The 15,681-nt window shown below is 39.0% G+C and overlaps 1 protein-coding gene across 1 annotated transcript in view; it reads right to left on the bottom strand.

Annotated features, from left to right (window-relative positions):
- Positions 1–3,323: 3,323 nt before the first annotated feature.
- The window catches only part of LOC146614157 (myosin-7-like), a 33,803-nt gene continuing 21,445 nt past the window's right edge, over positions 3,324–15,681 (bottom strand). The window contains exons 7-37 of the mRNA XM_085377993.1: positions 15,468–15,531; positions 15,285–15,383; positions 15,096–15,199; positions 14,569–14,707; positions 14,359–14,477; positions 14,124–14,273; positions 13,845–14,015; positions 13,452–13,761; positions 13,254–13,330; positions 12,909–13,114; positions 12,615–12,738; positions 12,355–12,491; positions 12,003–12,258; positions 11,679–11,921; positions 11,397–11,573; positions 11,144–11,289; positions 10,964–11,054; positions 10,484–10,873; positions 10,251–10,377; positions 9,952–10,070; positions 9,652–9,848; positions 9,240–9,423; positions 8,770–8,935; positions 8,553–8,677; positions 8,160–8,468; positions 7,869–8,072; positions 7,466–7,762; positions 7,176–7,280; positions 6,577–6,672; positions 6,176–6,310; positions 3,324–3,359 (exon numbers count right to left, since the gene is read on the bottom strand). Of these exons, the coding sequence (XP_085234119.1) occupies positions 3,339–3,359; positions 6,176–6,310; positions 6,577–6,672; positions 7,176–7,280; positions 7,466–7,762; positions 7,869–8,072; positions 8,160–8,468; positions 8,553–8,677; positions 8,770–8,935; positions 9,240–9,423; positions 9,652–9,848; positions 9,952–10,070; positions 10,251–10,377; positions 10,484–10,873; positions 10,964–11,054; positions 11,144–11,289; positions 11,397–11,573; positions 11,679–11,921; positions 12,003–12,258; positions 12,355–12,491; positions 12,615–12,738; positions 12,909–13,114; positions 13,254–13,330; positions 13,452–13,761; positions 13,845–14,015; positions 14,124–14,273; positions 14,359–14,477; positions 14,569–14,707; positions 15,096–15,199; positions 15,285–15,383; positions 15,468–15,531 (5,088 nt within the window). The 3' untranslated portion in view covers positions 3,324–3,338. The remainder of the gene's footprint in view (positions 3,360–6,175; positions 6,311–6,576; positions 6,673–7,175; positions 7,281–7,465; positions 7,763–7,868; positions 8,073–8,159; positions 8,469–8,552; positions 8,678–8,769; positions 8,936–9,239; positions 9,424–9,651; positions 9,849–9,951; positions 10,071–10,250; positions 10,378–10,483; positions 10,874–10,963; positions 11,055–11,143; positions 11,290–11,396; positions 11,574–11,678; positions 11,922–12,002; positions 12,259–12,354; positions 12,492–12,614; positions 12,739–12,908; positions 13,115–13,253; positions 13,331–13,451; positions 13,762–13,844; positions 14,016–14,123; positions 14,274–14,358; positions 14,478–14,568; positions 14,708–15,095; positions 15,200–15,284; positions 15,384–15,467; positions 15,532–15,681) is intronic.

Genomic DNA, 15,681 nt, shown 5'->3' with positions numbered 1-15,681 from the left:
TTAATTCGTAACGGGTAACTTTATATATTGTTTGTAATACTGATGAAATTCAGTTTAATACTTCAAGTCATATTTACAATCTTAATATTTATATTTGTCTGGGTTTTACTTACTAGAATAATCCACATGTATTCACTATGTCTGAAGAATCTTCAGCCTCTGTTCTATAAAGTCATTATTGTCACATGGTGTTGGTTGTTTGCTTACAGCAGCTGATAATCTTTCCTGATTACAACTTGCATACAAGGCAAAGCAACAAAACCAAGAGCAAATGGTCTGTTTAGATTCAGGGGTTATGACAATAATTCATTCAAAACCTGGTTACAAACAGTAACTTTCATTTTACTACTTAGCACCAGTCAATTCAATGCCCCTTTTCCAAATTCCAAACAAAGTAGACAAGCAAAATTAAAAAGACTAATTTGCTCCTAAAATATTGTACCTCTTGAACAGCTTTGGCCTCATTGCTCATGCTAAGATGTTTAATCAGAAAGGCAAACTTCAGCAAAGGTCAGGCATGTGAAAGGAAGGTGAAAAGCATTTCTGGAGTCACTGCTGCTGAAACAAAGTATAGCAGCTGTTGTCAAGTGAGAGCTAAGATCAGGGATCACTCACCACTGTTCTGCCCAGTTTGGTCTTCACCCTTTGTCTCACAGTGTCATCATGGCATTGTTCCCTCTCCTTTGGCCTTGAGGACAAAGATAACCCTGTGAAATTCTTGTCTGGATTTTTTCTCTCTGATTGTGAAGGGCGGCAGTAGCAGAAGTGCATTCTTTGATGTCACGATGGACGGGGGGTAACAGGTGCACATCACTGAAAATGCTCCATATGTTGAAATGTATCTGTTTGATGGTGTTTTCTAAATGTTTGCATTAAAGCACTGGGAAGTTTTAGCTAATTAGGGTTTTATGCCAAGTATTTTCTTTGCCCACAGTCATTGAACATTAAAATTAGATGAACATTGTCGTGGGGAGAAGCAGAGACTTTATGTGACGCAGACAGATCTCCATTATCAGCCCTTAATAACTGAGGGAATTAGAAATTTGGTTTCCTATGGTAAAATGAGAATGACCTTCACTGTGGTGCAGAGCAGTGTTCCAGTGGATCAGAGATTGCTTTCACATTGTTGGACTCATTCTCATTCTCAGCTGTTTAAGCCCCTGTGGAAATCTTCATCTGCTCTTTGGTCCCTTCCTGGCTTCCATCCCTCATCTAGCTGCCTAACCCCTCTAAGGTAAGGTCACATGTTCTTTCATGGAAAATATAAATGGTGTCACTTTATGCTGGGGGTGTCTGTCTAATAATCCTAAAGTATTTCTAAACATCAAAGGCCTAGATGTTAAGTAGTTGACACACAGAAGCCTGCAGCACAGAGGTGACGGTATTAAAAGGCTGTCAAGCCCCAAAGAGTCAAAAGAAAGACAAACAAAGCCACGGCTTAGATGGTTGTGTGTGTCTCAAAGTCTGGATAGGAAAGAATAACACGAAGCAATTCGCTTATTTTCTTATAATCTCTCCATTAATAGTGAAGACCTTTGGGCTGTGTTAGATCAGGGTCAGCTTTCACCTAAACCACTGACAGCACAAGAAGGTGTGCTTCATTCAGTCTCTACTGTCCTGCTGCAGAAGCATAATGAACGGTAAGCCTGTCAAAGATTCAAATAGGAATACATTTGCTGTAAAATGTGCTCTTATTTTCTTAGACATACTCTAGTTTCTTTTTTGTGTGTGTTTATATGGTTTATTTCCATCTATATTTGGATTTAATGTGATACATTTTCTCTGAAAGTAGCACAGTGAAAATTGATGATGTCTTTTAAAGAATAATTCTTATTAGTTGTTTTGTTTTACAGCGTTAAAATATCCGTATATCACAGTGAGAGATTGTAAGCAAACCTGAGATATGTCCAACAGTTGTTTAGTGCATTAGACACGAGGCTTCTTTAACCAATGTTGTTTAGTTACAGCCTGGTCTAAATCATCAGGATATTATGTTACAACAATTATACTCAACTAATTACACTGTTTTTATATTTGACCAGATTATAATGTGTTACAAAAAACACACACAGAGATATAAAGTTAAAAATGCACATCATAAATATAGTAAATAATTTACTCTTGAATTTGTTTGTTTCATTGTTCTGCACGTAGAGATTCTAATACTGTCCTCCTCTGGTTTTAGGGAAGATTTTAATCATATTTATTCAATCATTTTCTGCTATTCAATCACATTGTTGGAGTATTTTAAACTGAGAGTATTTTCTTTCTCTCTCCTTTTACTTAGTGAAAGTAACTATTTCTAGCACTGCCTCCACACTCACCAATGGTCCTTGTGTATATAGTAGCATAAGATAACAAGTGGTATTGTGCTGATGGCAAAGAACTCATCACGTTACAGTTATTTCATTGAACACGTGTCACATTATGAAGTCTCTTCACTAAAAAAACTTTGCAGCTAATTTTAAGACATCAGGATCAGTGGTATGGGACAAGACTGAGTAAGAGACATACAAGCACTTTTACTTTGAAAATGACACTTTATTGTGGAAATAATTTTTAGGCTTCATTCTGTTTAGCAACCATAAAATTACCATTATTCCTCCCTCAGATTTATTATAAAAAAACAACTTCTGACACAGCATTTTTTAGACCATTGCAAGTAAATTTAAGCTGAATACAGACTCTCATTATAGCTTTTCTATTTCTTTCCTAAACATATTTTTGTCTACTTTGATTACTGCAGCTCGATAAATCTCAAAAACTTGCTGGATTGAGTTTTAAAGGCTTCACACAGAATGAAATCTGCATTTGCAGAAATCTATTTCTGTGGCATATGCTGTATGAAATGATTGTAAATAGGGTGGAAAATATTTTCAGAATACCCACTAACAGTTAATAAAACTTTGCAGATTTGCAGCTGCAACTGTGAATGAATATCAGAAAACAGCACAGAATTCAACACAAGGTGGCAGAAGTTACCCACCTAACATCACACCCCAAACATGATCCTGTGTAAAAAATATAGTGATTAGTAAACTGATTAGCTTCACATGTTGTTAATGTGGTAACACCTTACACTTAATATCAGTTTGTCCTTGAATTCTTTGGTACTTTATAGAATTTTTATACCTTCAAAAACATTGGTATTTTGTCAGTGATGAACACGTGAAATGTAAGTTTTATATGTTATTATTGACGACTTTATGTGGTGCTACTTAAAAATGAATAAGCACACATTAATTTGAATGCACTTTGCTTTATTCTACAGTTACTTTGGAGACAAAGGAGAACCAATAGAGAAGATCCCAAAGGTCTTAGGTGGCCGTCTGTGAGTTTCACTCCTCATCTAGCCCTTTCTGTGATGAAGAATGATAAGAAAGCAAACAATGAGAGACAGATTAGTGACTGAGGACTAACAACACTCAAATGTGTCGGACAATAAGTACACCAGTAGTTGCTGCCTTAAAACTAATATTCCCATCGATCCATCCATTCGCTTCCGCTTATCCTGTATCAAGGTCGTGGGGGGCTGGAGCCCACCCCAGCTGTCTCATGGTGAGAGGCGAGGTACACTGGTACAGGTTGCCAGTCTGTCACAGAGCTAACACATAGACACAGACGACCATTCACACTTACATTCACTCCCGCATTCACACCTATGGGTAATTTAGAGTTTCCAATTAACCTGCCCCACTAACTGCATGTCTTTGGATGGTGGGAGGAAGCCAGAGAACCGGGAGAGAACCCACGCAAGCACAGGGAGAACATGCAAACTCCACACAGAAAGACACCGGCGTGATGGTGGAATTAAACTCAGGACCTTCTTGCTGTGAGGCAACAGTGCTAACCACTGTTATATTAAAATACATATTAGCTGAATAGAAAAGACTTTTAGTCACTGAGAAGCATAGGCTTCCATAGTTGAGTGTAGCTGATGAGCGTCTCTACTTATCATTTCATTCTATACTAATATTTATAACCTGCCTAGCTAAAAAGTTACAGCTAAGCCAAAAATGTGTTTTTATCTCTACTTTTATCGTAGATATCATTTTACTCAAAAGACATTTATTTTATTTTCATGTTTAAATTCTAAATACCAGCAATGATCTTACATTCAACAAATTCACTGAAAATACTGCAAGTAGCAACAACAGTGAGAGCTGGGCTTAAAATTCAGTTATGACACTGATGAAGATTAAGTATTGCTTTGTCTGCCGATGTTCTTGAGTTTGGGATATTTGGGGCACTTTTGGGAAATTTGTAAAATCCTCCACCCGTCAAATACATCTTAACCTTCCTTATTCTGTTATTCTTTGTTATATAATATTATACATTATATATAATAGTCCTCAATTCATCATATCAGTGTCTACCTCAAGAAGAATTTATTGTTTTGACATTTAAACTGATATTTTATTCAACTATTCTAATCTACAAGATTAATATTTCGATTTCAGAATATTATTGATTTTTTTTCAAGAATGTATTCTCTGCAAATGAAAATGGTCAATGTTATTAAATCATAGGGGTGGGGGGGGAAATCGATACTGTGTAGTATCGTGATATTTTGTTTGCTAATAATGTATCGATACAGGGACAGCAGAAATCGATATTTTGTTACAAAAATAGGTTTTTGTGCTCTGACTTCAGAGCATGTTGATCCTTTTTCTGAGCAAGAATCCTGACATTCCTTCACTGTCCAAATGTGTTTAAGTTTTTTTTGGCAGCAATAAACATGACAGTTTACTTATTTTAATTTAAGACATGTTTTATTTTAATTAAGTTTAAAACTTTTTTATTTAATGTAAAATTATATTTTGTTTTAATTTACTTTCAAATTCTTCAGTTGCTGAAGGGGCTGCATAGTTTTCATAAATTGCATAGTTCAGAATAGCTATAATTGTACCAGATGGTTGCATTCAGTTAAGTTGGACTAGACTGTAATACAAACCGTTCAGTTTGTCAACAATAAAACTGACTGAAATGATAGAAAGACTGAGTGCGAGACTTTGATATTAGATAAAATGAATATTGATAAAGTTTACCTTTATGTACCGAATCTGAATATCGCAAAATATTTTTAAAAATTGCAATAATATCGTATCGTGCGTTAAGTATTGTGATAATATCGTATCGTGGGATGTATGATGATTCCCACCTCTATTAAATCACACTGCAAAATCTAACCAATAAGGCAAAGCTTGAGAATAAATAAGTAAAATAAGCAAATAACATAAATCAGCAGGACTCTCTATGATGACATCACAACATTGATCGCTGTCCAGTGCACTGATATCAGAGAATAACAACCACTTGGCAAAAACAACATCAGAGCGTGGGTCAGGATTCTGTTATTGCATCATGTCGGCTTGGACAAAATCAACACGAATGTTTCATGAGACCAGAAATGTAGCTGAAAAATCTTGAAAAGCTTGTCCACATTTAAGGCTCAAGGCGTGTCTTTAACTCACTGAGTTAGCTAATTCCAAATCTGAATTATGATGCTATAACTGGAAATTTAGACGTTTTTGTTTGTTTTGTTGTTGTTGTTTTTTTAATTTGTTGTTTTTTAAGAAGGTAGAAATATGGCTAAGTAAAGCAACACAGACAATATGTTAGCAAGCTTCATTCACTGCATAAGAGGACAAATTAGTATCTGTCCAAAAGCTGGAAATATATAAACACACAAATTAATCACGAGGTCTTTAAAAAGAACTATACATATATTTAGTGGATGGCAGGAGATAGCTTAAAGCTGTTTGTTACATCCAACCTCTGCCCTTTTTATGACTCATATCTGTTATATTTTTTATTTTTTAGCCTCGTAAAAAACAAACATGTAAAACTACATATTTTTAGTGAAAACTGTCACCTGAATGAGACAAATGAAGAAGGCTTCTGTGAGATGATAAAATAATAATAATACTAATAAAATAAACTTGCACCACTAACCAACCTCTAATGTAAATGCCACTAAAACAAACCATACAACTCAAAATAAATGGATTTTTAAAGCATCGCTTCGAATGTGTTTATTGTGTCCTTTTTTAATGAGCCATTTTACAAATTGCAGAATAAAAACAACTTGAAATTAATCGTGTTGAACTGATAATGACGCGGTGAGTTATCATGAACATCATAACAGGGGTTGAAAACTAGAGAAGCCGCTTACCTTAGAGCCCACGTCACGACTCTTGGCACGCAGCTTGTTGACCTGAGACTCAGCAATATCAGCTCTCTCTTCAGCCTCGTCCAGCTCGTGCTGCAGTTTACGGAACTTGCTCAGGTGAGTATTGGCCTGCTCTTCCTACAGGATTAAAAAACAACACAGTCCACAATATTAAGAGGCATGGGGGAGTCGACGTTTCTTGAAGCCACACATCGTAAAATAAAAGGTGTCGGCACAGATGTAGCCAAAATGTTTGTGTTGCAGCAAAAATATGATATGGTATGTATCGAACAGCTATGTTTAAAACTGCAAAAACTTAAAGTATATGTATGGGAAGGAATATTTAGGTTAAAAGAAAGAGGAAAAATCAAAGTTAGAGACAACTTTGTTAGGAATAAACTCACAGCCTCCTCTGCAGCTCTCTTGTAGGCTTTGACTTTGAGCTGGAGTTTGTCAACCAGATCCTGCAGACGCAGAATATTCTTGCGGTCCTCCTCAGTCTGAGTAAGCCATGGAGACAGATGAGAGAAAATAATGAACCTTTGTAATATTTCCGAAAACTCTGTGGGAATTATTTTGTTAATCTGTGTATAAAGGGGCAGGATAAGAGGACTCCTATGACTGAAAATGTATGTTTGCCTAAGATAAAGCAGCACGTCTAATATTTTATGTGAAGTAACAGGAACACAGACCCCTTTACTCATATCACACAACTATACATTAAATGTGCTATTAACTTCCTGTTGCTGAAACTGAAACACAGTAAAGGTAAAAATGTGAAGATATTAAATTCTTTAATAAGAGTCACACCCTGGACTTGCTGCTGACGTTAAGGAAACTTGAATCAATGTCCAAAATTAACTATAGCAGGTTTTCATTTGTGTAGATTTCACAATAATAATAATTGATTTGAGAAATTACTGACTGAGTCAATTATCTTAAAGTATATGAATATATATGAATATTAATTATTTAAGTACTCAAAATGTCTAAAAAAAAAGACCTGGTATGTGAGCTCCTTAATGCGTCGCTCGTATTTACGGATTCCCTTCACTGCCTCGCTGCTTTTCTTCTGCTCCGACTCCACCTCATTCTCAAGCTCCCTCACCTGAAAAGATGCAAAAATCATTTTCTACAAAGACTCTGGTCCACCACAAATTTTAAAGCTGCTTACATTAAGTATAAACATTTATTACAATTTTAGTAAAAACACATCAACTAAAAGACAGTAAACTAAATTAAGTTAAAAAAAATACCTGTGATTTTTCACATTTGTGTACTTGTGATTCTTACCCTGGCCTCGAGCTTCTGCACCTGCTTCTTGCCTCCCTTCATGGCGATCTGCTCAGCTTCATCCAGGCGGTGCTGCAGGTCTTTGATGGTTTGCTCCATGTTCTTCTTCATTCGCTCCAGATGAGCGCTGGTGTCCTGCTCCTTCTTCAGCTCCTCTGCCATCATGGCAGCATCAGTGATGGCCTTCTTGGCCTTCTCCTCTGCATTCCTGCACTCCTGCACTGCCTCCTCCACTTCAGTTTGAAGCTGGGATGTATCAGCCTCCAGCTTCTTCTTTTGGTTTATCAGGCCGGTGTTCTGTATATTATTAAGGTATGCAATGCAAGAATATGAGAAAAAGTGTCCATCTGCACTTTAGAAAAAGTATTCATACATCTGCATGGTTGCAGTAAACAGAACTCACCTGTGAGTGCAGTAGCTGCACTCGCTCACTGACATCCAGCAGCTCTTGCTCTGCAAGTTTGCGGCTTCTCTCCGTTTGCTCCAGAGCTGCTCTCAGCTCCTCCAGTTCAGCCTGAAGAAGGTTGTTGCGTCGCTCAACAATGGCAATGTTCTCTTTAAGGTCATCATTGGCCCGAACAGAGTCATCCAGCTGAATTTGGCAATCCTAGATGAGATAACATTATTCACATTAAAATTTATACCCAGTTTGAATGTAAAACATCTGAAAATTCTTTCACTTTTTTTAGTTTACCTTCATATGTGCATGGACGGCCTTAAGCTGTTTCTGGGCCTCGGCTGCCTGCCTGTTGGCCTGGCTTAGCTGGATCTCCATTTCATTCAGGTCTCCTTCCATTTTCTTCTTCAGCCGCAGAGCCTCATTCCTGCTGCGACACTCAGCTTCAAGAGAGCTCTGCAGGGTGTCGATGGTCCTCTGCAGGTTTCTTTTGCACTGCTCCATCTCTTCATCCTTCTCGGCCAGTTTGCGTTCAATATCAGCTTTAATTTGATTGAACTCAAGCTGGGCTCTTAGAATCTTACCCTCTTCATGCTCAAGAGAGGCCTAGTGGGCAAGAAGTTGCAGAATTACACATAATGGCAGTTAGTTTTACTTAAAAATGTCTTATTAATTATTCGGAGCGTGTACCTCAGCTTCCTCGAGAGCAGACTGAATCTCACTCTTCTCCTGTTCCAGTTGTTTCCGTAACTTTTCCAGTTCATGGATACTTTTGCCACTCTCACCAAGTTGCTCAGTGATGTCAGAAATCTCCTCTATGGGATGTCAAACACTGCGATTAGGATGACTTTAAAGTTTAATGCTGTGTCTACAGATCTTGTGCACAAACACCACCAGCAGACCCTACCCTGTAAATTCTTGTTCTCTCTCTTCATGGTCTCCAGATGATCCAGAGCTTCCTCATATGAGTTCTTCAGTTTGAAAAGCTCAGTGCTCAGAGCCCTTGCTTCCTTTTGGGAGCTCTCCAGCTCGCACTGAGACTCCTCATACTTCTGCTTCCACTCAGAAAGAACCTGCAGTGTAACAAAGGCCAACAATAAGTCTGTGTTTGCCAGATTGATTATTCCAATGGACTTATTCCAATATTAGAAATAGTGCTGAAGGAAAGACAGCATTTATAACATTCACATTCACTCTTAACAATTGTGCTCAGAAGGGGGCAGCCTGTTGTGGATTTTTAAAACTACCACACGCTGCATGTGTGTTTATATTCTGCTTAAATAACCCCTGTGGGTGCTGAGATTGTTTCTAGTGTAAGGCTTTAGAAGCCACCTTGCATATTGATACTTTTGTCACAAACACTTCAGTGTGTTTCACCTTGTCAAAGTTTCTTTGTTTCTTGTCCAGAGCAGCAGCAGCAGCATTAGACCTCTCTACATCCACCATGAGATCTTCAATCTCATTCTGCAGCCTGTGTTTGGTCTTCTCCAGAGAGGAACATTTAGCATTCACTGCTTCAACAGCCTCCTCAGCCTCCTGCAGACGCTGAGCCAGCTTTTTCCTTAAGAAATCATCATTCAGAGCTGTTTAATTAAAATGCAGCTGTGTGGTGGATAACTAAACTGTGAATTCAACTGCTACAAGTAGCTGCTTGGTCATCCAACAGACAAACTTTTTGTTCGTCTTACATTTTAGTAGGAACATAATACAAACAAAAAGCTGATCTGATAGACGAACGGTAAAGTTTCTTTAGGATAATAAACCATCTATTTAAATTTCAGACTCTTACTTGGCCTCTTCTAGTTCTTCGGTCCTCTGGATGGCATCAGTTTCATACTTTGCCCTCCACTGAGCCACCTCAGTGTTGGCTTTGGACATGCCACGCTGTAGTTCAGCTTTAGCCTCCTGCTCCTCCTCATACTGCTCCCTGAGCAGGTCACAGTCATGGCGAGCAGACTGCACTGCATGGGCCAGAGCACTTTTTGCCTGTTAAAAGAAAGTTATATGAAGAGGTGACACTTTTTAGGAAATAACCGTCTGGTGCTGTCAGCCGGCAGCACCAGACGGCACCAGTGAAACTTTATTTCACCTTGGTCTCCTCTTCCAGTTGTCTCTTTAGATCCTCAATCTGCTGAGTGTAGGACATTTTCCCTCTTGTGAGTTGAGACACCAAGGAATCCTTATCCTCCAGCTGCCTCGAGAGCTCACCTAATGTTATGGTAAATGTAGATTGTTATTGTTAAGACCCAAAGAACACAAAAATCCTTGTCTGATTTCAGAATAACAATTGAGTTTTTCAGGTTTAAACACTTTTATACAAAATTGAAGTGTAGTGTTTTCTATCATACAAACCAAGTACATGTAGGTTGTAGTAAAGGAAAAATATACCATTTTCTGTTTGAAGTTTTGCTTTCTGCATGTTGAAGTCACTGATGCAGCGCTGAGCCTCTTCAAACTTTGTCTTGTACTCATTCATTTGATCTTCCAGAGTCCTGCATGCTTTCTCTAGATTAGTCTGAAATTCAACACAAATGTTCAATATGCATGTATTAAATCTATGTCAACATGGCTATGTTAACATTGGAGAAAAAAAATTACCAAATAATGTGATTTTAGCACACCTTTGTCTTCACAATATGTTCCATATTGGAGACCACATCATCCAGCTCCAGTCTGAGCTCACTCTTCTCCTTCTCCAGTTTCTGCTTGACTCTCTGCAGGTTGTCAATCTGCTCTCCCAGCTCAGCAACACTGTCGGCTTGTTTCTTCCTGAGTGTGGCAGTAGTGGCTTCGTGGTGCAGAGTGGCCTCTTCGAGGTCTCTGCGCAGTTTCTGGAACTCGGCCTCCCTCTTCTTGTTCATCTCAATCTGGGCAGCTGTGGCTCCTCCAGCCTCCTCCAACCTCTCACTGATCTCCTCCAGCTCTCTGGCCAGGTCAGCTCTCTGCTTCTCCACCTTGGCTCGAGCAGCTCTCTCTGCTTCTAGCTCTTCCTCCAGCTCCTCAATACGGGCCTAGATCACAGCCAAAATCACTGTTAAAGACTTTCTCACTAATAAGTGTTAAACTAGTTTTGATAGCATCACATATTAGTAAGTCATTACCTGAAGCTCTTTCAGTTTCTTTTGAAGCTGAATGGCAATGGCCTGCTCATCTTCAATTTTATTATTAAGCTGGCTGAGCTCAAAGTCCTTCCTGTGGGGAAGAAGGAAGGGCCACTTATAGCACTACTTATATAGCTTTACTTAATTTGTTTGGAACTTTTAGGATGTGAACGTGCTTACTTTTTCAAATGCTCCTCAAGTTGTTGCTTGTCATTCTCAAGGTCCATGAGACTCTCTTGGGTCAGTTTCAGGTCTCCTTCCAGCTTTCGCTTTGCTCTTTCAAGATCCATCCTAATCTTCTTTTCTTGTTCCAGAGAACCCTCAAGCTGAATGTTATTAGAAAGAAGCAAACTAATGTCTCCATAATACAAAGGAAAATGGTTCACCAATCAAAAAGTTAAGCTAAAGTGGATAAGTTCATTATAATTCTTACATCATCCACTTGCTGCTCCAGCTTAGCCTTGGCCTTGGTCAGAGTGTTGACTTTGTCTTCCTCACTCTGCAGGTCATCCAGAGTTTGCTGATGAGCTTCCTGTAAAGCTTTCTTTTCCTTGGTCAGCTTGGCAATGATCTCATCTAAAGCAGCCATCTCTTCAACAAGGTTCTTGACCTGTTGCAGGTAAATGATGGTATTACAAATTCTGTGCACAGCTTAGACACATGACTCTTTTTCATACCCTTGTTGTCAGAAATAGAAATATCAAATTAGTCATACCTTGTTCTCAGTGGCATGCTTCTCTTTCTCCACTTTAGCTAGAGTTAACTCTAAGTCATCGATGTCTTTCTTCAGCTCGGAGCACTCGTCCTCCAGCTTCCTCTTCTTAGCAGTCAGTTCTGCATTCATCTCCTCCTCATCCTCCAGCCTCTCAGAGAGCTCTTTGGCTTTTGCTTCCATCTGAATTTTGTGTTTGATCAGCCCCTCACATCTTTCCTCGGCATCTGCAAGATTATCTTGCTCCTAATATTTGATGATATTCATTAGCGTATAAGATACAATATCCCTGGTTGAGTGTATAAGGAATATTGTGATTAGACTTACAGCCTGAACTTGGAGCTGCAGGTCATTCTTCTCTTGGAGAAGAGTGACCATTTTCTCCTCTAGTTCCTTTCTTCGAGCTTCAGATTTTGCATAAGCTTCTTTGAGTTTTAGGAATTCTTCCTTCATGTTGGCCATCTCCTTTTCTGCCTCAGCAGATCTCAGCAGAGGTTTGATCTTGAAGAAAAGCTTCATCCAGGGCCAATTCTTAACCCCCATGAAGGCACGTATGTTCCACTGGATCACAAGAAGTGCATCCCTGTCAAAGATCAACCATTAGTACAACCATACTCATTATGATCAATAACAGTTTTTTTTGCTCCTTTCAGCTTATTTATATTTAAGTCTGTCTGACCTCCTTTCAACAATCTTCTGGAATTCCACTCTTGCGAGCAGACCTCTTGATCGAGCCTGGATTCCCGTGATTATGAGGGATAAACGGTCATCTCTCATCTCTTCAAGTTGGCCAAGAAGACCAGCTTTAAAGAATACCTTTAAGAAGCACGAATGACATTAATATATTAGTGTTGAAGAGTTGAATTACTTTTACTTTTTACCAGATATTTCAAAATCTATCAGATAGATAGATAGATGTGTTTCTGACTTTTTTGATACCTTAGTGTGACCAAACTTATACTGGTTGTGATCAATATCCAAAGACCCAAGAAGTTTCTCTGCTCCTTTCTTGCTGTCGATGAACTGGCCCTCAGGGATAGCAGCAGGATTCAGGATGCGATATCTGTAAAATCACAGGTGTAAGTGTCTAGGAGCTTAGTATTACAATTTTTGAAGGAATTGTATAATATGTGATCCTTTTCTTCTTTAAATAAACATCAGTTAACCCAAAAGCTCTTTGAGATTAAAATCTCTCTTTGAAGAGACACATGACCAAGAAGTGGAATGTAATACCTCTGCTTGAAATCTCCATAGAGGATCCTGTTGGGGAAACCCTTTCTGCAGATCCTGATGCCTTCCAGCACACCGTTACAGCGCAGCTGGTGCATCACCAGAGGGTTCTCCATGGCCCCTGGAGTCTTGGTCTCGTTGGGGATGATGCAGCGTACAAAGTGAGGGTGAGTCGACCTCAAGTTGGTCATCAGCTTGTTCAGGTTCTCCTGATAGCACATCATAGAGAAAAGAATTGCCATTGTCCTTCAAAATACATTACAATTCGAAATGACTTTTAAGGTCCTAAATTCAGGAATAATGTTTCTATTAACCAATCTATAACATGTACAGTTATACTGATATTACCCTGTGCAAAGCTGATACAGTTTGGAAGGAAGAACCTTTCTTCTTGGTTCCACCTTTGCCCTTCCCACCAGATTCAGCTGTAAGATACAGTTGTTATTTGTGGGAAAGTGGGCAGGGGAAGGTTGGGCCAGTAGCTTATTACATGATGCTTTAATAATCACTTGTAAACTAAGATGCTAGTAATTTTTTAAAACCTACCCGAGTCAGCTCCTGCATAATTTGCAAAGAGAGTTGCAAGAAGTTTGACGGTCGACTTTTGGTACAATGCCACAACAGTCTCATTCAGAGGATCCTTGTTCTTCACCAACCAGTTGTTGATATTATAATCAACAGTTCCAGCGTAGTGAACCAGGGCAAAGTGAGCCTCTGGTTTTCCTTTGACAACTCTGGGCTTCTGGAAGTTGCTGGATTTTCCCAGGTGGTTGTCATAGAGCTTAGCTTTAAAGGTGGCATCACTGGCTTTGGGGAACATGCACTCCTCTTCAAGGATGGACATGATACCCATGGGCTAAAGGACAGAAAGTATAAGTGTTTGTTAAAGACTATATTTGTATTAGTTTTAGCTGAACATGTAATTGTACAGTGTTTCACCTTTTCAATCAGGTCGATACAGGCCTGCAGATCCATGCCAAAGTCAATGAAAGTCCATTCAATGCCCTCTTTCTTGTACTCTTCCTGCTCCAGTACAAACATGTGGTGGTTGAAAAACTGTTGCAGTTTTTCGTTGGTGAAGTTGATGCACAGCTGCTCAAAGGTGTTGAACTGTAAATAAAGTGACAACAGTATACTTGTTGTTATTACTAGTGTTTGTCCTGTCTGTGTTATTTCTTTTGTTGTTGTTGTTGTTGTTGTTGAATTGAGGATTCTTACATCAAAGATCTCAAATCCAGCAATGTCAAGCACACCAATGAAGTACTGGCGGGGCTGTTTGGTGTCCAGGGACTGGTTAATCCTCACCACCATCCACAGAAACATCTTCTCATACACTGCTTTAGCCAGTGCACCCATAGCATAGTACACCTAATGCAGAAATCCTCCTGTAGCTTTAGAATTTACAGATAAACCCATAATGTAAACCTTATTCAGCTGTTGATCATCTTATTACCTGCTGTACATTTTGTCCTTTGGTGACCCACTCGTTTCCTACTTTGACTCTTGGGTGACAGAGACCTTTGATGAGGTCAGCAGAGTTCAGGCCCATCAGATAAGCGGATTTGTCCGCATCTGAAGAAAAAACATGCAAATTTAATTCTTTCAATGTAAGCATCAGATACAGACACGTTTAACTTTCAGGCTTTGAAAGAGCTCCTCTCACCTTCTGTGCCATCTGCCTCTGCCTGCTCTTCACGCTGCTTGTTCTTGAATTTCATGTTCCCATAGTGCATGATGGCACCAGTCAGCTTGTAAATGCTATTCTTTTCTTCTTGAGTAAAGCCCAGCACATCAAAGGCATCCTAAATTAGAAAAGGGGTGTTTCTTACTTATTTTTACATAGTATCAGAGTGTACAGTGTAGAGTTACAGGGAAGATCCAGGGATAACATGGTATTTGCTCTCTGAGCCTTCAAAATCCTGCATTAAACTCGGACTGTCATCTGACATCAGATATTTAATCCAGTCTGTTCAAGTTGTATTCACTCACATTTCATGATTCAATGACACTCTGTTATAAATACTCCTAAAAGAAATGTAAAGTTAAAGCTGACATCTGGAGTGAAAATTTTTTGTGTGTTATTTGAATTTACAGCCTGTGAGGTTTAAATGTAGAATACCCAAAGTATTAATTGAACTAATATGACTTAATAGCGGCACAGGTGCAGATTATTGTTGGATTTCTACTCACATCAGTGGCCATCAGCTCTTCAGCATCATTGATTGAGGCTACTGTTGTCTCTCCTTGAGAGATGAAGGCATAATCATAAGGGTTGTTGGTGATGAGCAGCATCTCTGAAAGGAGAACCAAAGTTGGATTTTTCATTTTAGTTCTACAGGAGTGTTGTTGCTGGTTCTCGAAACTCAGGTTTTTATTTACCGAGAAGCTCGGGCTTCCTTTGAGACAAGATCTGATAGAAGATGTGATAATCTCTCTCAGCCTTGAGCTGAAAGGTGACACGGGACTTTTCCAGCAGATCTGTAAACATGTTTGCATTATGTAGATAGCTGATCATTGCGAACATAGAAATAAATTGGATGAAAGCACAGGAAAGGGACTTACATGTCTCTATGTCAGCAGAGGCCAACTTCCCACTGGCTGCAAAGTGAATTCGGATAAATTTACCCTGCAATGTACGAAGGAAAAAAAACATTAAGAGCCTTGGGCAGTGTCAGAATATTACTGTATACCTGGAGTATTTAGGAACCACATTATACTTTCAGAAGTATGACAACTTCACCAAGCTGTGAAACATGGTAACTGCAGGTAGTGACGG

This window comes from Diplotaxodon limnothrissa, linkage group LG18 (genome assembly GCF_057381915.1).
Source record: "Diplotaxodon limnothrissa isolate DT_005_m linkage group LG18, D_limnothrissa_male_GT1.1, whole genome shotgun sequence".
Classification (NCBI taxonomy): Eukaryota; Metazoa; Chordata; class Actinopteri; order Cichliformes; family Cichlidae; genus Diplotaxodon; species Diplotaxodon limnothrissa.
Note: the sequence above shows the minus strand (reverse complement) of the source record. Positions and strands in the feature narration are given on the sequence as shown.